This window comes from Empidonax traillii, unplaced genomic scaffold (assembly GCF_003031625.1).
Source record: "Empidonax traillii isolate 1590-97213 ecotype Southwest subspecies unplaced genomic scaffold, ASM303162v1 scaffold425:size1421777, whole genome shotgun sequence".
NCBI classification, from domain to species: Eukaryota; Metazoa; Chordata; class Aves; order Passeriformes; family Tyrannidae; genus Empidonax; species Empidonax traillii.
The window spans coordinates 544191-571640 of record NW_020955618.1 but is presented as its reverse complement, the minus strand read 5'-3'; the positions used below and the strand labels follow the sequence as shown (position 1 = coordinate 571640).

At 37.5% G+C, this 27450-nt stretch overlaps 1 protein-coding gene across 2 annotated transcripts in view; it reads right to left on the bottom strand.

The window, feature by feature from the left end:
- NKAIN3 (sodium/potassium transporting ATPase interacting 3) overlaps window positions 1-27450 on the bottom strand; it is a 345000-nt gene that overhangs the window by 11955 nt on the left and 305595 nt on the right. For both annotated transcript variants that reach the window (XM_027894327.1, XM_027894328.1), the window contains exon 5: window positions 8069-8129. In XM_027894327.1, coding sequence (XP_027750128.1) covers window positions 8069-8129 — 61 coding nt within the window. The remainder of the gene's footprint in view (window positions 1-8068; window positions 8130-27450) is intronic.

Here is a 27450-nt window from a genome sequence, read left to right as displayed (position 1 = left end):
TAATTTAAACAGAAAGGCCAAGGAGGTGGAAGGTGGAGACTAAAACAAAATCAATACTAAATTAGGTAAGCAGAAGCTTGAATCAAATGAACCAGAAAAAAAAAAAAGGCATATTGAGTATTTGGAAGTAGGGAATCAATGCATGGATCTAAGAACTCTTGAGGAACTCTTATTAAATGATATATCCCATAATGTCAGAATAATGATACCATTTTAGTAAGAATATTATTTATTACAGTAGTAAACCAAAAATTTTTCAAGGAAGGTATAATCCCCAGTTTAAGGAAAACTCATGAATATAAGTATATTCTTACTTGACATTAATTATCTTCTATCACAAAATTGCAGACTGGTTAGCTTTGGAAGGGACTTGTGAAGATCATCTAGTCCAATTCCCTGCTAAAGCAGGTTCACCTAGAGCAACCTGCTGTTTCTATCTACAGCAAAAGAGACACCACAGCCACTCCAGGCAGCCTATTCCAGTGCCCTGTCTCCCTTAAAATAAAGACTTTTTTCTCATATTCAGATGGAACTTCCTGTGTTTCAGTTTGTATCCAAGGCCCCTTGTCCTGTCACTGGCAACCACTGAGAAGAGTTTGGCCCTATCATTTTTACACCTGTCCTTACGATATTTGTATGCATCGATAAAATCTTCTCTCGGTCATCTCTTCTGTCTAAAAAGGGTCAGCTCACTCAGGCTTTCATTCTAAGTGAGATGCTCTGGTTCCCTAATGATCTTTGTAACCCTCTACTGGACCTTCCCCAGTAGTTCCTTTTCTTTCTTGTACTCAGGAGCCCAGAACTGGACACAGCATTCCAGATGTGGCCCCGCTAGGGCTCAGTAGAGGGGCAGGATCACCTCCCTTGACCCGCTGTCCATGCTCTTCCTAATACATCCCAGAATACCATTGGCCTTCTTCGCCACAAGGACACACTGCTGGCTCATGGACAGCTTGTTGTCCATGAGGTCCTTCTCCTCAGAGCTGCTTTCCAGCAGGTCAGCTCTCAGACTGTGCTGGTGCATGGGGTTATTCTTCCCCAGGTTCAGGACCCTGCATTCGCCTTTGTTGAACTTGTACAAATGTATGTATGCATTTATATAGATATATATATATGGAATATGGCATGTAATACTCTTAGAGTCATTGAATCATATAATAATTTGGGTTGGAAGGAATCTTTAAAGGCCATCTACTCCAACCCCACTGCAATGAGCAGGGGTCAGCTGACAATTCTCTGCACAACCTGCTCCAGCATTTCACCATCCTCATTGTAAAATATTCTTCCATATATCTAGTCTGAATATTCAGAATAAAGGGTAGAAATGCTTTACATTAATTGTATTTGTAAAACAGAAATTGATCAGGTAGTAATGAACTAGTCTTTAAAAACTCTTTATTTACCAATCTTGAAATCAATTCAAAGTTAAGGGGAGTCTGTATATACCTATGTTTGAACCAAAGTATGTATATAAATAATTACATATTCATCCATACAGACATACATATCCATCTACATACATATATACATATATATACATGTATCAAGGCAGGCAAAAATTGTCTAATGGTGATATAATACTGTCCTGACACATTTCTCTGTTCAGAGAACCATGTTAGCGCTTTCTGAAAATAGTATATAAAATATATTTTGCTTTCAATACAGGTATTTCTAAATGCTTTACCTGTACTCCTGAAGTCTCATCTAAATCACTATATATATATGTGTGTGTGTGTGTGTGTGTGTGTGCATTTCTACAGTCAGAATCCAAAACTGGAGATGGAAGCTAGGAAGCTAGTGATTGCAGCTCTGTAGCTTTTGGTAGCTGAAAGCTCATACAATTCACTGGTATAACAGATATCTTAAAAAAAATATTATATTTTACACTGCTAAACTCTCCCTCAACTTTGATAAAAAAGAATGAGTGGGTAACTCCAGCTTGACCAAAATGACCAAGTATCATTTCAGTGTATGAAGCAGAGGAGAATATGTATCACCTACTGAGCTATCTGTAGCACCAGGCAGCTGGCTTTGGGTATTTGGGTTTTTCTCACCCACATGAGAGCATTTCAAAGCTGTACCATGTATTCACCCCTCCCTACTAATATTCTGGGGAACGTCTGATAATATTTCTTTTTGTTAAAGTGATAGAGGTGGTTCTTTCCTACTGAACTTCAGGAAGAAATTTCCGTCTTGTGCTTAAGGAAGAAACTGCGGGAACACAACAGAGGAACTCTAGTAAATTAAGTGATTTATCCTTTTCCTTAGTGAAAAGTAAATCAGCTGCTGGCTTGCATGGGAATGGCATCTTGACTATTATTTTTATATTTATCTGAGGCAACCCTAAAGTAAGAAATTAATTCTTTACTGAGGATAAGACTAAAATGTTTTACAGAAGTGGTTTAGAAACAGAGGGGGGATTTCTTCAAGTTATTTGATTCTGCTAGCAGAACATAAAACCAGACAATGGTATGGGTTTTGTTTTGGGGTTTTTTGAGTTGTTTTCCAGTGAAAGATTATTCATCTATGGTTTTAAGCAGAAAGAAAAAGAAGGAGGTACCATGCCTCTGTTGTAATATTTTTATCACTAACTTTTAATTACATTGTTTAATTGTTTTTATTTTACACCACCTTGGAGGTTTTACCTTTGGTTGTGTGCATTATATCTGTGCACGTTTTCATAGGAACCAGAACAAATGCTTGTTCAGGCAATGAATAATAACTTAATATTAAAAAAAAAAAGAAATTGAAAGAGTATGTAGAGGTAATTTAAATAGTGTGACATCCTTGCAGTATTTCTTCCTTCATTAAATACTTCAGAATTCATTGTGTTAGTTTAATGAAGGAATGAACATACATTTTTAGTTAATTTACACATTAAGGCTAATGATAAATAGGAGGACACCAATGGGACTGTAAGACCATACAATGTTGTTAGACCATAAAATGTTGTTAAAATAACAGGTTTTATCCTTTATATTTCCAGCATGGGAGAAAGTGGAGCCAAGTATAAGTAAGATAGTAAATAGGTGAGCTTGCATCTAATCAGCTCCAGCTGTAACTTGAGATTTGTTTTATTAAATGTCTGATAGGGCTGTTGAGGAAGTCCCCTAGATACTCCTGCTGAAATTTCTGGTTGCACTTCAACCTCTGCTTCACTTCATGGTAGGCATCTGCAAGATGATGACTGCAGCTGCTAGCAGGCAACAAGCTGCCCTGAAATGTGGACGGCACCTCAGTGCAAGCAGCAGCAGGAACCACCTATCATCAGCCAGGTGTTTTATGAATTACAGAATACATTTGGTTATGAATCCATTACAATTCTGTGCTGCTGGCTGCTGTTTGGAAAGTTTTGTAAGTCCTCATTTTAGTGAGGTATTTGGACAGTTATTGCCTGAGGATTCGTGTACTGCCAAAGAGAAGTGTAGCACAGAATCCTCCTTCTTGGTCATCCTTGATATTAATAATTTTATCACATTTTTTTTTTTTTAGAAGGTTAATGGACTCAGAAACGTGTAACTGCAATTGATGTAAAAATATTAGTAGTAGGTTCCCAAATGCTCCTTAGTTAAGGACACTTGTATATTTACATATAAAGGTAATCAAATATATATAATATCAACTATTGCTAGTTCTTCATTCACTTTGCAAAAAAAGAGCATAGTTATAAGAACTTTATTATTGCTGGACCTACTCTGTAATTATAAATATTAAATTAAATGTGATAAAAAGTCTTTCTATCTTGTTTGATTACTGTCAACAGATGCTCAGTGGTGTGTATAAATATAATGCCATATGTCAGAAAAAGCAATGCAGCGGTTTTTAAGTGAAAGCAATAATGTATCCTGCTTTACTTAATATTTGTCTAATGATGGCATATGGAGGGTCATATTGATACCACAGTATGGGGAAACTCATACTTTGTAAAAAACAAATTCATCTTCTCTGTTCTGAAAGTACAGCTGAGCTCTAGATACAACTAGCATAGAGGACAGACAAAAAAGAGGTTTTTTTCTATTATTAATTTGTTCCTGTGGCTTTATTTAGGAGATAAATATTTCCCTCATGGTGAATTTCCTTTATTTTTGCTCATGCATATAAGAGTTTTAAGCTTCCTTGGATAGACTTTTGGTGTTTCAGGCACATTTTTATAATAATCAAAATTGAAATCCAAATCAAAATTGTAGGTTTGAGGCAAAACTTCCCCTCTGATTTCACTATTATTTCCTTACACAATTTGTATACAACTCAGCTTTCACTCCACAAAATCCCATACAGTATAGAACTATCACTTCTGACATATGTCAATGTCACATTTATGAACTAGTATTTAGCAGTAATAGTGCTATCAACTGTTTCTCAGAAAAGTCCAGAAACTATTTTAGAAACTTAATAATGACTTTAGCAATGTATTTTGCCTAGTCTCCAGACTCTGCTGTATTAAAACCATTCAGTAACTCTGACAAGGTGGAAACAAGCTTCTGAGCTCATTTTTAGGAGAAAATGATTCACAAACAGGATAGTGACAGGCTTTTATGATTACAGATTTCACATATTCTATTCCTTCAAAAGGGCTTATAGAGATTGATAGATCTACAAAGAAAGAAATGAAAAAATGAAGGGAAGAGATATAAATAGACTTTTTCATTAGGATGAATGATGGAAGGTATTAACCCCACTACAGCAGTGTGCCTTTTACATGTCTTTTTATTTTTTTTATTCCTTTTGACCTGCTATCATCTTCCTTCTGCGTCTAAGTTAACTTCAGTCTGAAACGTAGGTAAGGTGAGCAATAGCTGGAAATAAATGTTTCCTCAAGCATTATTACTGTTCAGAAAAGTGTCCATCAGCCAAAATGTCAGGCTCAAAATCCATTTAAACACTGCACAGAGGCTAAGCAGGCAGCTATTATTAATTTTTAAGTCTGCATGATGGGTTTCAGACCAAGAACAGGGGTTAACTTGATGCACTGAATATTGCAAAGTATATTTAATTAAGGAGGCTTTGACTCTCAGATGACTAATTTATTCTCTGAAAACTACTGCAAAATTATGATGGAATAGCTGCATCTACCTAAGAAAAGAATCTGCTGCATCATATTAAAATGCATAAAATTGCTCTTTAATTCCAGTTTCTCGGACTTATCCTTATGTAAACATTGTTTACTTTTAACCTGTGTTGAAGAATTACTGTACTGATATCTTGAATAATTTTCTGTTCATCATGCTACATGACTTTAACCAGAATAAATCATGTTCTTCTCAGATAATAACTAACCTAAACCCTTTTCTCACTGTGCTTTAAACAGACGTTTATTTATTTAAAATGTATCTGTGGGATTGCTATAAAGGAGTTAACATTGTCTCTAATGTATTTATCTATAAGCACAGAGGACTCTAAAACACAAATGGCACTAAGACACATGGTGAAATATTAAAGGACCGTTTATTTTCTTTTGATTGGATTCAGGGTCTTAAAAGAAAATAAAAAAAGTAACAAAACAGAAATTACTTCTCTCCAATGATTGCAAAATCTCCTAGCTGTATCAATTCTGCTTCTTTGCTCCTCTTTCTCCTTCCTTTGCACGCTGCTCTTGCCCCTGCACCAGGTCATCCTCTGCTAACTTAAAAAAATTATTTGCACATGAGTCTAGAAGATAATATGTAAAGGTACAAATGAAATGGGAAACTTGCCCATTCCTAACAAAGGACATTGAACTGAATTACACTATACTGTCCAAGACAAGGGGGATGATTTTCACCTGTAACAGAACACCGAATTACCATTAACAGTTCTGAAAGATAAGCAGAAATTAAATGCAGATCCCTGAGTCCTTCATGGAGAACGGGAACTGGGTTAGTTTTACATTCTGGATCACCTTAACACTTGAGGTGTTTTACTGGTTGATAAATATGTTAGCTGTTCTCCATTCTCAGTGATTTAAATTTCCATGGCTATCATACGGCTTGAAACTTTCAAAAGGCAGTGATGTGGGCACACCATCAGAGGAAAGTGAATTGGGACTCTTTCTCTTCTGAAATATGTTTTCAAAGTGAACAGGGCTCTTACTTTGACAGTAAAACCCTCTTGTGAGGGCCTGAATATAAACCACATGTGCTCTTTAGCATGTGACTGTAGTTTCCCTGAACACGTATTACCTGATGGGAGTTGTGTCTCTCTTTCACACATGCATAAAACAGGGTGTGTGAAGCACACTATAAAGGCCTAAACAAAACCAACAGTAATATAACATATTTGTGTAAAAAGTAAAGAGCCTGTCTTCCCAAGTATAAATGCATTTGTGTTTGCATGTGGATTCAGTGGTGCATACACTATTTCCCTTTTAAAGGCACTGTAGTTTGTGCCTTCCTCATCAGTCTGCAGGCCTTCCCTAATGCTTCATGTAGCCTTCCTGTTCCAGGAATTTAGTTAGTAACTGTCTCACAAACAAAGTTTCCAGCTATCAGTATGAAGCCCTAGCTACCGTCACGACTCAGCCATACTATAAGGAGTTGCCTCTGCATTTCACTGACCAAAGACTCTGTTTATATATTCCAAATTACACAGCCATTGAGCTGCTGTGCCATCTTCTGCTGATACCAGTTTCTGTGTTACCAGCTTCTGCCCAGCTGTCAGTTTCCAACTTTCCAAAGAAACATGTTCTAGGCTTTTGCTCCTCAAGACCTAATTGCTTCCCCAAGTGTTCATATTTCTCCTTTACTAGCAGCTATCTTTGTCCAGGCTCCTTGCACCTCTTTACAGCACAGTATGTGCACGACATGCTTATGACTCCTTCCCACTCGATTTTATCTGAGAATCTCTTTGATGTATTTTCTTCCTAATTGAAATCTAAATGAAAGTGTTACGATTTGACACTAATGTCAGTTGCACTGTTATGGAGAACTGAACGTTGTACCATTTGTAGCAATGGAAAAGGGTTTCATTTATGGTCCTTCACACTGTTTTCAAACAAACAGTCTGCTTTTCTATCACAGACATGAATTACTTGAATTATGTTTTCAATAAGACTTTCCAGATGTTATCAATTGCTTTTCTGCAAAATAAAATAATTTTTCCTACTATATTAGTTTCACCCACTAGTGCTATTCTGTGAAGAAACAAAGTGACTATGTAAAGATTTATGAATAAAAGTTTATTAATAAATATTTGGTTGTGTATTATTTATCCTATAGCCGTGAAATGCTATTGACATTTGTTCTTTTTTTTCCCCCTATAGGCAACTATTTTACTGTTTAATTCCTCCTAAATGAGAGGAAATAACTGACATGATCACATGTTGTCTTTTTTTTAGGTTTGTTCTTGTACTTGCTCCTCTTTGCTCATCCAATGTTTTTCCATTCTCACTACTGCTTTTAACAATGTCTATGCTAGTTATGTGTGTATGGTGACATCGTTAGGCAATTCTCACAATCTCTATTCACACAACGTCCTACCAAAAGGTTCAGCATATAAAAAATATTTAATGACATTTTTAGAAATATTTTTTTAAAGATGTTCGCACTTTTAAACTTTTGGAAAAATATGAGTATGTATATAAGAGTTTTATTGATGAAGTCAAGAACATGGGCTTAGCATTTTAAATGCATGGTCTGTAAGTGTTGATCAGGTTTACGTAATTATTGATCAGAGTGATGCTACACACTGTAAATGTCTGTCATCTCCATTAACTTTACTGATAAGCTGCCGTTTGAAAAACAGGTTAAATGGCTTTGGGAGCTTTGATTCAAATTTAAATGTACATACATAAATACATATATATATATGTATATGTAGGCAATGTGGATCACATAATTTTCAGCACTATGACTGGGTCATGCAGCAAGAGGTTCACAAATCTCTATGAAGAAGCCTAGAAAGTGCAATCCTACCTAGATAAGACAGTAGTACCTAAATGAGTATGTCTTTGAGCACAACTGGTTGCACACACAAATGCCAGTTTCTGCCATTTTTCAAACTTGGTTCTTTGCCTTGGTAGTCAATGCAAGACTAAGTCTCACCCCAGGCACTGTGGGTCCGGATAAGGAGAGGTGTGTGTATCAGTACTTACAGCTGTCCTCCTCCTCCATGAAAATACTGATCACGTAACAGGCATACACAAATCCAATCAGCTGTAAGAAGGAAGAGGATAAGCAATCATTAGAACACACTGAACACTTATCAAGCTTTTAGTACAATGATGCGGAAATACAGCTAGATGCTAGAAATACTTAGTTCCATTTCCTGCTTTTGTAAATTTCAGTGCAAATAGTCACAAATATATTAAAGAGATTTCCTCCCTTTTGATCATGTTGCATAGCATATACCTTAAATATAAATAAATATTTTATATTTTAAAATATCTCCCCAGTCCCACTGGGTTCAGTACTGAATACTACTATTGAGTAATACTGGTGGAAAACACCTGTACCTTGACATTCAGCTATTATTTACACTTTGTTTGTTCAATACCTCTTTTCTCACATGAGTTTTCCCACATGAATGTGGGCCCTCTATGCACCTCATATACTTACTAAACAGACAAAATATTTATTGACTGCTACAGAATTCAGCCACAGCAACGCTTCTTTGGAATCCATAAGAGATGTCTTTTTGTGTTGCATAAAGTGTCCTAGTGAAGAACTGTTTGGAAAAAGTTTAAGTTGATATGTGAATTCTCATGATGTAGCTGAACAGTAAAAGTGGTTTATGATTCACTGACATGAGGAAACATCTTATCAGAAGGCCCTATCAGTAATTCACAATAACTATGCAAGTAATGCACAGATTCGTTTCCCCAAAGGACAATACCAGCCAAACCATGCCATTATTTTAACAGCTGCATCCACAAAAACATCCTCCTTAACCTGGAATTGTGTCACTTGGGCCACCAAGAGGAAGGGATTAGAATCCTTAGGATGAGTAAATAGAAACCCCACTCATTTGTTATCAATATAGACAAAATGTTTTCTTATAACCACCACCAAAGAAGAAGAAAATCCCACTGGGCAAGGAAGCCTGTTAAACTGCACTGCCCGGACATGTCCACGCCTGAGAAAATATTGTTTGTGCAGCCTTACACAATTAAAGCTATCTGAAAGCTTTGAAAAGACTCTTCATGAGAGATTTCTACAATAACCCAGAGATTAGTTTTAAGAAAACTCCTTTTTCACTGATCTATTAAAAAATCTAATTAAAACAGTTCTTCTAGGGATGTCACAGATCAACCATCTGAGAAAGAGGTAATTTAATAGCATCTAGACAGGTATAAGCTCATTCAGAACACAGAAATTATTCCAACCTGCTTTCTGGTGTGGCTGCATGAGGAGCTTTACAAGCAGCTCCAAGAGCCTCTCTGCAGACAAAAAGCTTGTCCACACAAGGGAATTCAGGGAAGTTAAGATGAATTAACTAAAGCTGTGAAATCAATGCACATAAGATAAAGTACATTAAATCCCTGTGTGGCCTTTCCCATTCAGAAATAAAGTGGCCCTAGTTCACTGCAGCTTAATCCTTCTCCAAGGGATTAATCTTCCCATGGAGAATTAAGCTACAGTATGCTGAAGCTGAGTTTACTGTGAATGAGGGCTGGCACAGCACTGTGGCACAGCCCTGTCAGAGCTTCCTCCCTAGGGCATTCATGTCACTGGTGTTTTGGGAAAATGAGTTTAATCCAACTTTCCTCTTGCTCTGAGCAGACTACAGTATTGGCAGCTTCCTTGACAATTTTTGTGTCCATTTTCCTGGGGTGGTATTGCCATGGCCTCTGCCAGGTGAACACCGCTTTGTTATACTGATGCTGTGAGGCAGCCTAATGCAAACCAGCTCTGGAGGAGGCACTCACTGGAGATGGCCAGGACTCAGCTATGCCTGAGCATCCCCACCATGCCTGGTGTGAGATGGCTGAAACTGGATGGGACCCACAGACATGGCAAGGCTCGCTGTTTTGTTGCATGTCCACCTTTACTTGCTGAAGACTCTGCATGTGGTTAAGAGAAGTCCAGCCACCTACTATTAATGATAATGGGATCTTGTGGTTCTGCTGCTCAGCACATCCAGGACCAGCACTGATTTTCAGACTCCTTGACAGATCAAGCACATTTCTTCCCTAAACTTTGCAATTTAGAGCCCCTTTCAGGCATGACAACAAAAATAATATGCTATAAAGGCTTCCATGGGATTAAAAGACAAATCATACTTGATGTATAATGCTTGCGCCACCTGAATGTTACATATAATTAAAAAAATTATTGCATTAGTACCACAAAAACACCAGAACATAGGCTCTGGTGTTCATGATTTTTTATAACAGAATATTATCTGTTTATTTACAATATTTCCTGTTCACCATTTGTGTTGTGCAATTTGACTACATAAGTCACCTGGGTTTGTTTCGTTTCCCTAACCACAACTGAAATATTCTGCAGAATAAAACTGCTAAATAAATAATGAACATGATAAAATGAATTGTAGTACTACTTGTGGTAAAGTGTTTGTGAAGGGAGATCTAATATTTAGAATTATTTACTATTTTCCCATCATGTATTTTTTCTTGTTATTAGTATTCTGTTATATAAATTCTTGTTATATATATTTTCTTGTTATTAGTATTCTGCATTAACTTTATTTTTATAAATGCAATTCCTTCTTTATATGTACATGTGAGCTCAGTATTACATACATATTACATAAAAAATCTCTCTGTGCTTCCAACAAAGTTCTCACATGTCTCATGTATTGAACAGGTGGATAAAGCGCAGCAAGACTTCCACTCTAATGAGTAATAAACTATCTGACACAAAGAACAAAAGCAAAAGTACTTGGAGAGGTCTTCCCTTCAAAAACATGAGAGTCATGACAAGCTTGATCGTTTTAACAGTCCTAATAGCTTACATCTTGCTCTTTCGCTAGACCTTCTCCTTTAAATAAAACTTTTCCCACTCTCCTCAATGTTTGAAACATACTTTGTCGAATCTATGACCTTCTTGCAAAATCAGCAACCTCTATCTGCTTCTCAGAAATATATTTCTTTATATTTCTCAGCATTAGTAAACAAATTATCCTCAGTCACTTAAAAATCATTGCTACCTGCTGTATTTATGACATATATTTGTATAAAAGACACCGTTTCCCTCATCTGTTTAGTTATTAATACCAGGAGAAAAAAATCCAGTACATTCACCCTCTCAAAATTTCATGGTCATGGAGGGTAAAACAAAGACGAAGTCTCTAACCATGTCAAGGGATATCATGACCTACCATATTTCAAGAATATCTTTCTATATTTAATGTAAAAATTAATGTTTCTGAAAAAAATAAAGCAACAAGGAGGAAAAAGAGTTCTTTAGCATCAATTATCAGGTATTGCTTTTTGGAGGTGGACAGTAACCTGTGGCATGTAACTAACAAACAAATAATTATAGTTGGGAAGCTGATACTTACAGCACAATTAACATGAAGTGATGAAGTGGGAATATAGCCTTTGACATGAGACCTGTTTTCAGGTCTTTAAACAAAGTTACAGCCACCACAATGTGAGTATTTTTAAAAATTAATTGATTAAAACCTCTTATTTTGTGTTGTTGATGGACTCATTAATAAAGTATTTATTCCAACAAATTACTTTTGCTATCTTGATTAACCCAGCTGCTTTTTGATTAATAGTATTATACTCATGTGAACCCATGGAGCCAGCATGCTAATTGCCAATCTGCAATGAGCTGACTAATGTGCACTGCCCAGTTTCTTGATACTGGAAATGCTGGTTGTTGGCTTGGCACCAAGTGATAAGACTTAAAAGTGTGTTCCCTGATTAACCAAAGAAAATAGGATGCAAATGAGCTGTAAGATACTTAATCTGGTCATCTTGAGTTTCTGTAATCATTCAAAGGGACCAGTGAAGTGGTTGGAACAGGATATCCAAAGCAGCAAAAGTCACTAGCACCTGAAAATTTAAACATGAGCCTCTGGCTTGATTCAGAGAGCAATTTAGGTGCCAAGGTGGATTTGTCTTAATGATATTGAGTTCAAAGCCTTGAAACCTTCTGGAATCCCTGCACTGTACAAGAGTGGCAATTTTTCCTGGAGAGCCCAGTCTAGTAAAGTGTCTCAGAAGAAACTTAACAGTGTTATTCTGCAGAAAATAGGTGGGAAACTTTGAGAAGAGGCTGTTGTCCCCTGCTTTCATCCAGATACAGAGTGGTCAGGGTACACATCTTTCTCTGGAGAGAATAAACAATACACCACAGTCAGCTTGGATGGAATTTGAGAAACGTGATCTAGTGAAAGATGTTCCTGCCCATGGCAGGAAAGTTGAACCAGATGATCTTTAAGCTCCCTTCCAGTCATTCTGTGATTGCATGAAATAGCTGAGTATTTTATAGAATCAGAATAGACAGAATAGGCAGGAACATCTTTCACTAGATCAGGTTTCTCAAATCCCATCCAAGCTGGTCTTGAACACTTCCAGGAATGGGGCATCCACAACTGCTCTAGGCAACCTGTTCCAGTGCCTCATCACACTGGTTGCAGAAAATGTCTTCCTTATGGTTAATCTTGATCTACACTCTTTCAATTTAAAACTGTTGCCCTTTATACTCTCACTACAGACCACGGTAAAAAGCCTCCCTCCACCTCTTTTATAAGCCCCCTTTTATATTGAAAGGCCATGGTAAAGTTTAAATAGGCCCAATTCCCTCAGCCCTCTGATCAATCTAATGGCCCTCTAGATGGAGTCTCTTGAGAGTAGAGTAGAGGAGGAGAATAACCTCCCTTAACTTACTGGCTACATTCTTGTGATGCAGCCCAGGGAACAGTTGGCTTTCTGGACTGCAAGTGCACTTTGCAGACTCCTGTTAAGTCTGTCATTCATCATGATACCTAAGTTCTTCTCAGCAGGGCTCCTTTCAAGCCCTTCATCCCCCAGTCTGCACTGATATTACAGATTGCCCGGGCCCAGGTGCAAGATCTTGCACAGGGCCTCACTGAACTTCATGAGGTTCATATGGGCTCACTCCTTGAGCCTGCCAAGGTTCCTCTGGGTGGCACCTCTTCCCTCAAAATCATCAACAGCACCACTCAGCTTGGTGTCATCAGTAAACCTGCTGAGGGTGCACTCAATACTGCCACATCAGTAAAGTAGCACTGGTCACAGTATGGGCCCCTGAGCAACACTACTCATTACTGGCTTCTTTTTGAACACTGAGCCATAACTTTGGACGTGGCCATACAGTATTTTCAGAACCACCAGAATTTTCATACCATTCTTCAATGACTAACTGATAAATGTTGCTAACATTCTCCAAGTCATAGCAAAGGACACACTCAGGGTGTCAGAAACAATTGTCACCTAGGCTATAAGTTGGCAGAGACTTCAGTGTGGAGTGTACGAAGGGATTTCTTATTAGTTGAACATAGCTACACTTACATGATGCCATTATAAAGGCTTTTGATGCATAATTTATATTCTGCTGATATCCTTAGGTAGAAATGAAATAGCAGTAGTTTCTGTTATTGTCCTCCTGCGCAGGAAGTGTAGTCTCTAGAGGACCTAAATGCTTTAGTCTAACTAAAATCTTTAGGCTTTAGCTATGGACTTCTGCATGAAATATAAAGGCACAGCTTAATAGAAGGGAAATTAGATTATATAATTGTCCATCATTAAACTGAAAGAAACTATTAAAACATGTAAGAAATTAAAAAACCTAGTTATTTGAGCAAATATATGCTGTGACATGTAATTGCTTTAATAAATGAATATTATTTGAATATATCCTATTAGAAATAAGAACCAAGCTGAGTATAAAATGCATGTTTACTTGCAAATAATAACAGCTAATGTGGATTAAATTTTGCTGAGGAAAGCAAGGACAAATGCAAAATAAAACTAGAAGTGGTGATTTAAATCAAGGCTATTTTCTGCTGGCTGAAATACTTTTTATTAAAATTGATGATTTGGATAATTTTGATTTAAGTCTTTCTGCTTTGCTTTGTCATCATCAGCTGTGGCCTTTAAATATGCATTCACAGTATGAGATTACTTTCTTATCTATCAGCTTCATATACTGCAGTTCCACTGGCTCAAAGGAGGTATGGAGTGCATATCAAGTATTTAAGATTACATGAAGCAGTGCCCTAGGCTATCAGGTTAATCTTCAAGATCAGGTGTACAATAGGTCACTTACACTTTTAAGCAACTACACAGAGTTTTGTAGAGATCTCATTAAACAGCACAGAACCATCCAAATAAATGAAATAAATATACTCCTGGCTCTCAGAGGATGTGTGTGACATTGTACGTAAACTAGATTTGGAAGACTTCTCCAATCGTGTCCTTTCTTGTGCACATCCAGTTCACTCTGTCGTCTCACTGAGTATGGCTTTTTCTTGACATCTTCTTAGCTGGTGACAACTGAAGATCATTATTTATCTCTGGGGTTCTTCAGAAGTATAACTTGGTAAACACAATTCCTTTTTTTCTGTAAGATATTTCACTATTACCCAATTTCCCACAAAGACTAAGGGAGTATGAAAGAAGAAACTTCTAAAACTGAGCGTTCATGAATAAAAAATGTGTAGGATACAAAGCTTGACAAGGTGTCTTTAAATTTAACTTACAACATTGAAACTGTGTAGCAAGAGTGAATTTACTGAACAAAAAGGTAAAACCACATTAAATTACAAAGTCTCCTGACTAGTACTTTCAGAAGAATTAATACTGAGTAATTAATCTTAGCTACCTACTTGACACTAACATTTTTATTGCTCTGCAAAGAGGACTGCAAAGCTCTTTTCTTCCATTAAAGACTAGAAAAGCACTAAGAATGGGAGGTACATAAGGGAAACAGGATATTACCCCTGTGTATGTATGATTCAGAAAGACAGAAATATGGCTAGGATTATCAGGCACAAAGAAATTATAACTACATATTTTAAGACAATGACAAGGGAATAAAATCAAGAGCAAAAGTAGTATATAGTTGTAGCATAATAATAACCATTCAGTACTCTAGTTATCCAATCACACAACTGTATATAAATAGGCACTCTGCTTGATTATATACATTTTATTAGAAACATATTGTAAAACTATATCATTATAGACAGTGTCAAAACTGAATGTAATTTTTTGAATTAAAGAACAGACAATCCCAAAGGTATGTCCGCATTTGCCAGAACTAAGCGATGAAATGCAGTTTTACAGTAGTAGCAGTAGGAGTGTCAGCCTTAAAATATTCAGAAATCTAAAGCCACAAAAGCGGACAAGTAACTGGAAAAATGTCCAGAAAACATAGTAGAATGAGGTGGTAGCAACATCTGAAGTACTCAGTGTTGTCTTATGTTTTTTTTTCCCTTTCCTTCATCTTCCTAAAATCTATTTGATTTGAGTTGAATAAAATTCAGGCTGTAGGGGCATTGTCTACCAATTTAATCAGCACAGTGCAGAGCTGGTCTGGTCCTACTGTGCCATATACAGCTGTAGTGGAGAGCTTCTAGAGACTACAATGCTGATAGTCCTTAAAATGTGCTAAGGACTCTAAAAGTGGGTGACAGGAGCTTATAGTTACTTTATATTTATCAAGGAGAAACAAGGGAGCAGATACTATAACAGGTGTCTATTCTTAAAATGCATAGAGGTTGCTATTAGCTAATACAATTCCTCTTGAAGGCCATCTACCTAGTGCTGGGAGTCCAACAGCATGCTGGAAAAGACTATATCTGTTGGTTACCATGCTTTTTGAAGTCCTACCCTGTATCTGCTGTTCTCAGATCCTGCTTCCTACAATGCCTCTTTGTCTTTAAATAAAAAATTGTAGCTGACAGTCTAATTTTCTCAGGCCAAGATCAGAAACATTTTTGCCTAAACTTGGTCTGGGAATTTACTTCTCCAGCAGCATAAACACATAATTAGCCCCATTACCCAGTTGCCCGGAAAGACTTTACCAGTTATGAGGAGGGACTGACGTGTTACATTGCCAAGATTTCACCCACAACATAGTGTGTTCTCTCTCCCTTCTCTCTCTTTAGCTTAGCTATGGGTTATTGTCCCCCCCTTGGTTTTGCCTCAAGGCCTTTTGAAAAAAATATAATGTGTTCTGAGATCTGAAAGATGGAGGATTCGGAACAAAATGTGTAATCCAGTCTCCCATATAATTCCGTAGGTCACAGAATTTCACCTAGATACTCTGTTAGTACAATGTTAATGTAAGAGCATCCCTCACAGACTGCTCCAAGATGAGTTATGTACACAGAAGGGATGTGGGAACCTTTGTCCTTCACTCACAGAAGAGGTTAGAAATAAACCCCAAGCATAAACCCCAAGCACCAACCCTAATTTATTTGATTGTCTATTGTGTGATAGATATCTAAGTGTCCTATTCTGAATGAAATGAAAGTCTCAATAAGTAAAATCACTGAACATAGTATTTAAACCTGACTAGACAGAACATTGTTTTATCTTGAAATATATTATTTGCTTGTTAATGATTCAAACGGATGCAGTGAAAGTCAAAAGTGTAAAATAAAGCCAACCTTGAAAATTTAAGAACAAAACAATGGAAAGTGAAGCAGATAAAGGTGGTAAGAAGGAAGAGGGAGAGAAAGGAGATCTACAAGCAAGACTTTCTCTAGTTTTTCTCCAATGTGTAAAGAAAACAAAAGTTATGCTAAGAATAGGGTCAAAGTTCTCATATTTAGGTTAAAAACTAATTAGCTGTTCAGCTAATTAGCTGAATAACAGAGAGTGAAAAAATCCTTTACAGCTAATTTTACAATAAGCAGACAGAAAGAAGGACTTCCTTCGCTTCTGTCAAAATGACTTTGTGTTGTCAGTTTTTATATTTTCTAAATAACCAGTTTTGTTTGCTTTTACCTTAACTTTTCGGTGTTAAAGATAATTTCAGAGCTACTTGTAGATATCACATGATATTTCCCATCTTTTGGTATAACTAGGAAATTCAGGTTTGAGAGTGTCTTGTAACCCAAATTCTTCAAGGTACCCATCAGGCAATGACTTCACTTCCACTAAGTTGCACATAGTACTTTGGAAGCTGGTTATGAAACAGAAGAAAGAATGAAAGAAATGTCTGCCAATGACTAGAGCCAATGTAAATCTCTTTGGCACGTGACAAGGTACTTGGGAAGGCTTTTGAATCCCAGAGAGAGGGATTATGCAAGCAGGGGGTATCAAAGCACACTCCTTTCAGAACAGCAGAATATTGCAAAGCTTGGCCATTTTTTATGCTAATACTCCTTTTAAAATTCTTTCACTGCTTATACTGCAATTATGAAAGATGTCCTTTATTGATAGAATGCCAAAAGATATTTCCCCCTCCTTATTAGATCAGAATGCACATAATCAGAGTATTATTTCCACTTCTGACAAAAGACACAGAGAATGTATTTTAAATCCAACGATGTATTGAAATCTGTAAGAAATACTTATTTTCTACTCAATAATTTCTTTCCCTTCATGCACAGTGTAAATAACACATGCATGAAACAATTATATTGCCATGAGGTAGCACCCATTTAAAGACAGACAAATTGTGACATGGAAACAAAAATAACTAGTTCAAGATTTCAGTGAATTATGACAGCCTGATCCCCACTATTCTCTAATCTCCTTTATAGATACCTTGGTAATAATATCTAAGATTGAGTTCCTCTTAATCCATAAACATGGTTTTAAAATCATATGAAAAAACTGCTAAGTTTTCACTAGCAACAGTTACGCCACAGCAGTAGGTGAGGGAGGTGATTCTCTTCCTCTACTCTGTTCTCATGAGACCCCACGTGGAATGTTGTGCCCAGCTCTGGGACCCCCGACGTGAGAGGGACATGGACATGCTGCAGTGAGCCCAGAAGAGGCCATGAAGATGATCAGAGCCTCTCCTACGAAGATGGGCTAAGACAGTAGGGGCTGTTCAGCCTGGAGGGGAGAAAGGTCCAGGGAGACTCTATAGCACCTTCCAGTACCTGCAGGGGGCTGCAAGGAGGAGGACTTTTTACAAGTGATAGGACAAGAAACAGTGACTTTAAACTGAAAGGGGATAGGTGTAGATTAGATATTAAGAAGACATTATTTACTGTGAGGGTGGTGAAGCACTGGAACAGGTTGCCCAAAGAAGTTATGGGTGGAAGCCTTCAAGGCCAGGCTGGATGGGGCTTTGAGCAACTTCTCTAGTGCAAGGTGTCCCTGCCCATGGCAGACAGTGTTGAATTCAATGATCTTTAAAGTCCCTTCCAATCCAAACTGTTCCACAGTTCTATGGTACCTCAGAGATTATTAGAAAAACAAAAAGCCATCATATGAATTAAAGTGGAAAACGCTGTATGAACTAATAAACTGCAAAATATGAATTTAACCTCTACCTTTATCAGTCTGCTCATATTGTTGCCCCTAGTGGAACTCTCTGATGGGGACTTGCAGGAGTGGTTGACATAGAAATGCACCTCAGAAGTAAGCTCAAAGCCTGAAAGACATGCAGCAGCCTAAACTAGGCACTAATGAAATCACAGGGAAATAAAAGCCTTGAATAATAACCAAGAGCTGGTTAAAATTCATAAGAGTGTAGAAATTATTATAAGGCAACATGGATGAGTACAAGTTGTCTGAAAACTTTTCTTATAATCTGGTATGCAGGGGGGGGTTGGAAAAGTAGCATACGGTATTTCTCTCTGTGGATATTAATTCCAAATTATTTTTAGACACTGCATAGTTCAGATTTCTTTTTCTATTACTATTTTGATCAATGCATACAAGGAAAATCACAAAAAATATAATAATTTTGATGTTTTTCTTGGATGTGTGAATATATACTCGAAATTCTCAAAACCTTTTCTTTAGAGGACCACAGATCATGAGTTTCTCTACTCTTGACAAATAAAATCTACCTCCATCTTTAAGAATTTAAGAAAAGACAGAGCAAGCAAACAGATAATGGCTTTTGATTCTTGAAAATAAGAAATGAAAGAAATAACTTATATGGCAACCAGACTTTGACACTGTTTTGCCTTTTTTTTGTGTTTTCTATGTCAACAATATGAGATGACAGATAGAAGAGGTGAAGATAAGAAATTCCTTCTTTGTTTTTCCTAATCAATTTCCATCTATCAGGGTATTTAGTAGATGATTCACCCAATGTTTTCACTTGTGCATGAATATGCCATATTTAAACCACAGAGCAAATGACTCAATTTTGAGCCACAGTTGAACTGGGGTTTCTTGTCTTTGGAAGAAATAACACTATAATCAGAAACATGGCTGGATTTATGTGCTTGGCAGGTAATATAGCAGCCTTTTCACTCAGCCATGACATCCAGACGTGCAACACAAAGAACTCTACAACAGTAAAGCAGGTCATTTTGAGAACCCCTTTTTTGAGAGTTGATTTTCTTTTATGAGTATCCTTCCCTCTGCAGGTCTTCACACTAGGGATAGCATTGTTTAATTCAATCAGGCTTCTAACTGGATGTGCAGATGGAGGTACGTAAACACACACACATACATATAACCTTATAATGCTTTGTGAAGTGATCTGCTGCGAGAAAAAAAGACTACCATAAAGGCAGTAATGTTATCAGTTTGCTCAGGTATTCCCAGTTAAACTGTGTGCTAAAAGGCTTTTGTGCTGGATTCCCACTGGGCAGAAAAGCTATCAAGAATTGCAGTGAAGCTTTGCTTTCTATCAATGCCTAATGAATTTTCAAAGCTGCTTCTCCAGTTATATCTGACCCAGTGTGATCTCTTACACCACATCTCCCTGGTGCAGTTTATTTGGTTGCAGTAGATGGTCCCTGTATATATGTTGTGGCTTCATGTCCTATTCACTCTTGTTTCTTACTGACAGCTTTCACCTTACACATCATCCCACTGTTCCCTTTACCTTCATCTGAGTCTGATTCTGCAACCTGAAGCCAAGGGTGCAGCCAAAAGGAGTACTTCTTTTCCAAGATACCTAAGCTCAGCCTGTAATCAGGCAGCATGCAAATACACAAGCTACACTGGAGTCATTCAGAAAGGACTTTCCTCCTATTAGTACAAAACCAGCATAACCATCCCTACAAGTCTGGTGATCATGCCCCCACATGCTGAGTGTATGGAAGATATTTTCTTGGTTTTCCCCAGAGTCAAGTGTCAGGATGTTTTAGCATACAGGGAGCAGATTTGATCCCACCTCCTGCCTTACAGCTACTCCTGCAAATAAATGCAAATGCAGCAAGAGAGTCTGCACATGGCAAAAGTAATTGCATAAGGAGCAAAATGCAGAATTTGCTGCACTGAGAATATATCTTGACCAGAGACAAATTTTAATCAGAACCATGTATTTGGAATCCCTTCCTCTTGCTCACCTATGCTGAGCTTTTGGTTACAGTATGTAGTTTTTTTCAAAAAGCTCAGGTTTAAAGAAATCTAGGATATAGATGATGGTGCTTATTTGGGTCTTGTTCTGCCATGAAGAGAGACTCTGAATTACACAGCCTCAGGATGATGAAAATGCTAGCAGAGAAAATTCTTCTCAGGCAGAGAAAATGCTAGCCCACTTCTCCTCCTCCTTCTCCTTGCATCCAGAACTGTGATGGATCTTTGCCAAGAAATCTCCCCCTGTACACAGGGGGTACACCAAGACCTCAGGGGTATGTCTTTAGTCTTTGAAAGAAACCTTAATACACATGGGGAAGGCTGAAGACATCACTGAAAAAGGCAGCTTTGTACATATGGAATATGTTTTTAGGGTTCCTGTGCCGTTGGACTGGCTTTCTTTGCATCCTTTAAGGTACAAATAAGTTTACACTTACTAAACCATGCTGTGCTGCACAGAGTAGCTGAATATATATCTGGGAGATTAAACTCTATGTCATTCTTTCCCCTGCTGATACAATTCCCTTGTATTGTGAAAAAAAGTAGAGCTGGCTCATTTCAAGGAAAATCAGGTAGGTCTCACATTGGCAAGTCTCACAGTTCTTTGAAGTGTTACCTTTTACAAAAGACAGTTTACATCAAAAAGAAAAGAAAGGAGAGGCAGTTTGGCTTCTGTAATAAGCAAATTGGCACAAACTGTAATTATTTAATATGAGGACATGGGGGACAAACATGGTGTAGAATGAAAGATCATGGAAGAGAAAAGCCATGTCCCATGTTAAAGCCCTTTGGGGAATAATTCAGTTGATATAGAGCACTTGCACCTCAAAAACATTTATTTGACCAGATCCCTAACCGCAGCTTCTCAATAATTACATGCTGTAATGGAATAAAAAGTGTTTGTCTCTTAATCTTGCAGGTTAGAATAGAACTGGACTTCAAACGGAAGGGACCTACAACAATCACCTAGTCCAACTGCCTGACCATTGCAAGTCTGATCAAAGGCTAAAGCTTATTATTAAGGGCATTGACCAAATGTCTCTTACACACTGACAGGCTGAGGGAACTGGCCATCACTCTAGGAAGGCTGTTCCAGTGTTAAAAAATGCTTCCTAATGTCAAGTCTAAACCTCCCCTGGTGCAGCTTTGAACCATTCCTATGTGTCCTATCACTGGATGCCAGATCTGGAGAAGAGATCAGCACCTCCTGCTCAATTTGCCCTCTCAAGAAGCTGTAGAGAGCAATGAGCCTACTTCTTTCCAAACAAAATGAATGTCCTTAGCTGCTCCTCACAGGATGTGCCTTCCACCCCTCTCATCACGTTTGTTGCCCTCCTCTGGATGCATTCAAGCACATTCACATCCTTCGTAAACTCTGAGGCTCAGAACTGCACACAGTACTCCTTGTGAGCCTTACAATGCTGAACACAGCAGGATAATCACCTCTTTTGAGAAGATGGTGATGCTGTGTTTGATGCACTGCAGGATAGAGCTTGCCCTCTTGGCTGCTAGGGCACACTGCTGACTCATACTGAGCCTGCTGCTGACCAGCACAAAAAGTATAAGGATATATAAACTGTGTGTGAATAGATCAGTGTTCACAGTGGGGAAGTTATCTGCAGTGCTCTACACAGAGTCATGCTCAGCCCTACGCATTTCAAGTATTCATGAATGATTGGGATTTAGGGTGAGGAACTTAATCAAGATAGGTGACAATCCAAATCAAAAGTCCACTGAAAATGTTTTAGATGGATCTCATGGTACTGCATGACTGGGTGATAAAAATTAGAGTTGAAATTCTATGTCAATAAATGCAAAGTAACACACATAAGGAAAACAAACTGTAACTACACATATACAGTCAGAGGCTCTAAATTTGGTATTAACTCTTGGGAAGCTTGTGAATAGTTCATTATAAACATCAGCTCAGTGCTCGGTGGCAGTTAGAAAGGAGAATCAAATAGTAGAAAAGCAATAGAAAAGAAAGCAGAACACATCATTATGCCACCATACAAATCCTTTGTGTCCTGCATCCTCAGTGCCGCACATAGTTCTTTCCCCTCATCTCAGAAAGGAGGCAGTTGAGTCACAACAAGTACAGAGAAAGCTGTCAAAGATAATCAGATATATGTGTGGTTTTAGAATAAGGACAGATTAGACAAACTCACCCTTGGAAAGGAGACAGTTGATGAAAGAATCATAGAAAAAATAAAATCATGAATGGCATGGAAAAGATAAACACAAAATAATAAATTTCATTATATAAGGACAATGCAAAATCAAGCCAAATTATCAGATCACAGACTAAGGTGTTGCCTTTCATCACAAACTGAAGGAAGGACATTTTCCACACAAATCAGAAATAAACCATGGAACTCAATGTCCAGAACATGCTGGAGAGGTGAGTCCTATACACAGATCAAAAGCTGGTTCTTTCTCAGGAAAAAAATATTCATCAAAGGCCGTGAAAAACAAGACTTCAGCTGTAACAGATTTGTCCCAGAAAGTCCTAGGCAACGTGGTCAGGAGATGCTAAGCACTCCTAGCTAACTGCATTGAACATGTAATTTTATTTTTATTTGTATTTGCTAAATTAATCTGTTAATTACATATTTGGAAAATTAGAAATATGGTAGTCTAATGACCACAATGGGAAATAGATTAAAATGTTAACTCTAGGCTTTATGTATACATTATAATTTCAGCCCAAGATTTCTTGAATTGAAATGTATAAATTGAAGTATGATTGCATTCATGTTTTGAAATTCACATGAAATCGTTTAGTGAGGTATGCTGCTTATTTCAGATGAAAGGAAAGACATAATGCAGATACTTCCACCTAAAATTCTGAGAATAGATGTGAGTGATGCTCAGCTATCATGTTAGATTTTTAGGACTACTCTCAGCTGTTCATAACCCAAAATTTCCATGCAACTTCATGCATTGTGAGAAACATGGGCTGTGATCTGAGCTGGGCCAGGAAAACTTTTATTGATTAATTATCAGTAAACTGGCTGTGTAAAATGTCAAAATACTTTCTGTATTTCATTCTGAAGTCAAAAAGTCACACTAATCAGTCAACCTTTTCTGTCAAAAAAGGCATTAATACTTAAGAAACAACTGCAGGAAAAAAAAACCATTTCAAATGAAAGGATTGATGTATTATGTTAATCATTACATTTCTAAAATACCAGTTACCTGACTGTGGGATCCATTTTCACAACCATCTCAAAACTGACATCAGTCTTCCAAGTACTAACCATAACTATGAACTTAGTAAATATGTTGAAGGATTTTGACACTATCTCCCATCCTCCTAGGTAAGCTTAGGAAATGTGGGTTAGATGAATGGACAGTGAGGTGGATCAAGAACTAGCTCAGTGGCAGAGCTCAGAGGTTCATGATCAGAGCAGTAGAATCCAGCTGGAGGCCTGTAATCAGCAGCATTCCCCAGGGATCAATACTGGGTCCAATCTTATTTAACTTGTTAATCAAAGATCTAGATGAAGGGATAGCATGTACAGGTTTGCTGATGCTACAAAACTAGGGTAGTGGCTGATACAGCTGAAGGCTGTGCTGCCCTTCAGCAGAACCTTGATAGGCTGGAGAATTGGGCAGAAATAAACGTAATGAGATTCAACAAGGGAAAGTGTAGGATCCTGCACCTGTGGAGGAATGACCCCAAGTACTAGCACAGGTTGAGGGCTGACCTACTAGAGAGCTGAAGAGACTGAAGAAGAGAGAAAAAGACTGAGAGGAGACCTCATTATTGCATATGAATATCGCAAAGGTGGGTGTCAAGAGGATGGTGCCAGACTCTTTTCAGTGGTGCCCAGTGACTGGACAAGGAGCAATGGCCATAAACTAAAACACAAGAAGTTCCAGCTCAACACCAGGAAGAACTTCTTTACATTGTAGATAGCAGAGCACTGGAACAGGCTGCCCAGGGAAGTTGTGGAATCTCCATCTCTGGAGACATTCAAAACCCACCTGGACGCGTTCCTGTGTAACCCGCTCTAGGTGACCCTGCCTTGGCTGGGGGGCTGGACTCCAGAGGTCCCTTCCAACCCTAACAATTCTGTGATTCTCTGAAAAGAACACTGCTTCTGTGCACAGCTTTTTGTGAAGCTTGAGTCACAAACTTAAAACCTGGTAATTTTTGCCTAACTTTAAGATTCCTAAATAAATATTGATACTTGTTTTAAGAACACAGTAATTTTGACTTCTATTCATTTCTCTAAAAATTTGCATCATTGTGGAAAAAAAATGAATATATTCCTTTACAGGTAAGAACGGATTCAAGAAAACTTTAAAATTTGCATGTTCTTACTCACTTTCATGAAGAAACTCCTGTGAAAGGGATGAGATTTCCTTTTGATGTTGTAATGCATAAACTATATAAAATCTATAAGCAATAATATTGAATGGGAAGACAGTTTGCACTACAGAAACCCTGAACTGCTAGAGAAAACAATTCTGGGAGGAAAACTGTGGAATGAACATTAAACACCCAGGAACCAGATTGCAGTGACCCCAGGTGGAACGTAGCTTCTAGGGGCAAACAAGTGTATCAGAAAGAAGTTCAAGAGAGTGATCAGACTTGCTAAAAAACACATGAAACGAGTCTGAACTTTCCCAAGCAGAAGCAAAGCAAGTGATGGATTTGGCGCAGTAACAGTCTCCTCAATGACCTGCATACAAATTAGCAGAGAAAAAAGTAAAATAATACCAGAAGTGTGTAGGGAAGAACTCAAAAAGGTCAAGACACAAGATACAACTACAAAGAGAATAAAGCACAATAAAAAATACTTAGTGTCATACTACTAATAAAGGGCAAGCCTGGATATAAGATTGGCTGTGTTCAATAGCATTGCTTTCAGGGGAAGGACTACAAACTATGGCATTGAGTTGGCTGAAAAAAACGATGTCTTTTCTCTTTATTCCCTTTTCTGCAGAAAGATTACCTGGGAATGCTAAAGTAATGCCACTGACACTAATGAAGGACTCAGGTAAGAATAAGAAAGAATATATTATTGATCATTTCCATAAAATAGAAAGCTGAAGAAATTCAGATGTACTAACCCTAGTAAATTCACATCAAAGCACGTAGATGCCTGGCTAAAGAAATCTCAAGCATGTTAGAACATACTTGTCACAATTTGATGGAAACAGAAGAGGCTGAAGATCAGAAAGTCAAAGATTGTACCTATCTCTTCACACAAAGATAGGAAAAAGGAAGGGAAAGAGAGCACAAGGAATTGTATCCCTAACTTCATTTATCACAAACTTCTTAAAGAATCAAATTATTAGTGGGTAAATAAACATACAAGTAGGAAGACAAGGTGTTGAGTAATAGCCAATATGAATTTATCAGAAACTGAATCATGTTAAATTAAGTCTGTTCCTTTTTAGGAGAGATAATGGGCTTTGTGGTTAGGGAAGGAGCATCAGGTGTGATATATCCTGATTTTAGTGAGCATTTTGACACTCCTTGACATTCTTAAAAGCAAATTATGAAAATATTGCTTACACCAAAGTACTGTTGTATAGATTGAACAACTTGCTTGCAAATTGGACTCAGAAACAGATACTCATTGTCCTCCATCAAATTAAAAAACAGTAGTTGATGGGGCTCCATAGAGTTCCACCTGGGTCCAGTAGTTTCAGTAGTCACTGAATTATCTGCAGAGATAGGACTTTCACACTTCCAGATGGAAGCAAATTGTCAGTGTTTGCAAATACTATGGCAAAAAAGATTAGAATTAAAATAATATTGACAAACTGAAAAGGGGTCTGGACTTGAGAATATCATAGTGTTGGGGAAAAGAAACCAGACATCACACTGGGATGAAAAAATGAATTTCAAGGTGAATCAGGAGTGCCCTGGGACACAGCACCAGTATGGCATCGGTTGATAGATTGTATATATTTTGAAGATTTCCTTTCAGCAAAGAGGAGAGCCAATCAGAAGAATTTCAGATGAGAATTATAAGAATGGCCAAACTCTGAAAAACATGACCTATTTGGAAATCTTATGGTAATAAATTACACATACCCTTAAAACTTCTGGACCTGTGAGTCTGCATTTACAGTGTATCATTAGTTCTCATCATTCATAGAAAGATGAAGTGTAAAGGGCTTCTTCAGACTGCTGCCACCTAAAACACTAATCAAACAATTTTATTCTAGAAATAATAAGTCAAACAATTTTATTCTAGAAATAATAAGTTGCTGTCAGAGGATAAAAACCTTAACAGAGTTTTTCAAATTCAATTGCAACATGAAACAATTACTAATATCAAAACACTCATGGGTTTTCTCATTAGTATTTTCAAGCAGCATGACAGATTATTTTGAGTGTGTCAGTAATGATTCATACTTCTTGTTGAGTCCCCATTGTAAGATAGAATCATAAGACAGTTGAATTTTTTTCAGGTCGATATAGGAAAAACACGATTAAAGTTGTTAGGAATCTAGATAGGGTATAACCTTGTCTGACAGCTGTAACAAGAGCAGATGAGATGCAAATCAGAATCCGATTGCTTCAGGTTTCATGCTGGCTACTATGTGGGCAAGATTAAATTATGATGAAAGAAGTATGACAACCAGGAAATCTGTCCAAAGCTGAAAACAGAAACAAGTTGTGTGGGAGGGTATTATTCTCTGATGGTGAAGAGATACTATTCAAGATGGAATATTACTTCCCAACAGGCTAAGCGCATCACCAACATGAAATAGTAAATTTCTTCAACATGAAAAAAAAAAAAAAGGAACTAAATTACTGCTGGACCCTGGGCAGTACATGAGAATAACTCTGCAATTCTTTCTAGAAAGCACTTTTGAAACATTGAAAGGCAGAGGTACAGATGTCCACACCTATCCAGAAGGTAAAGAGATGCCTAAACATATGCATCTACTATAAATTTAGGAATCATAAAGTGCTCTGACAAGCTTCCAAATGCCACATCACAAGGTTGTTACCTTGTAGGTCCAACTTCACATCCCCCTACCATACATAGATATCTTAGGCATTCAAAACAGCCAGCAGAAATCTTGGTGGTGTAGGACAATGGCAACAAATGTTTTCATTT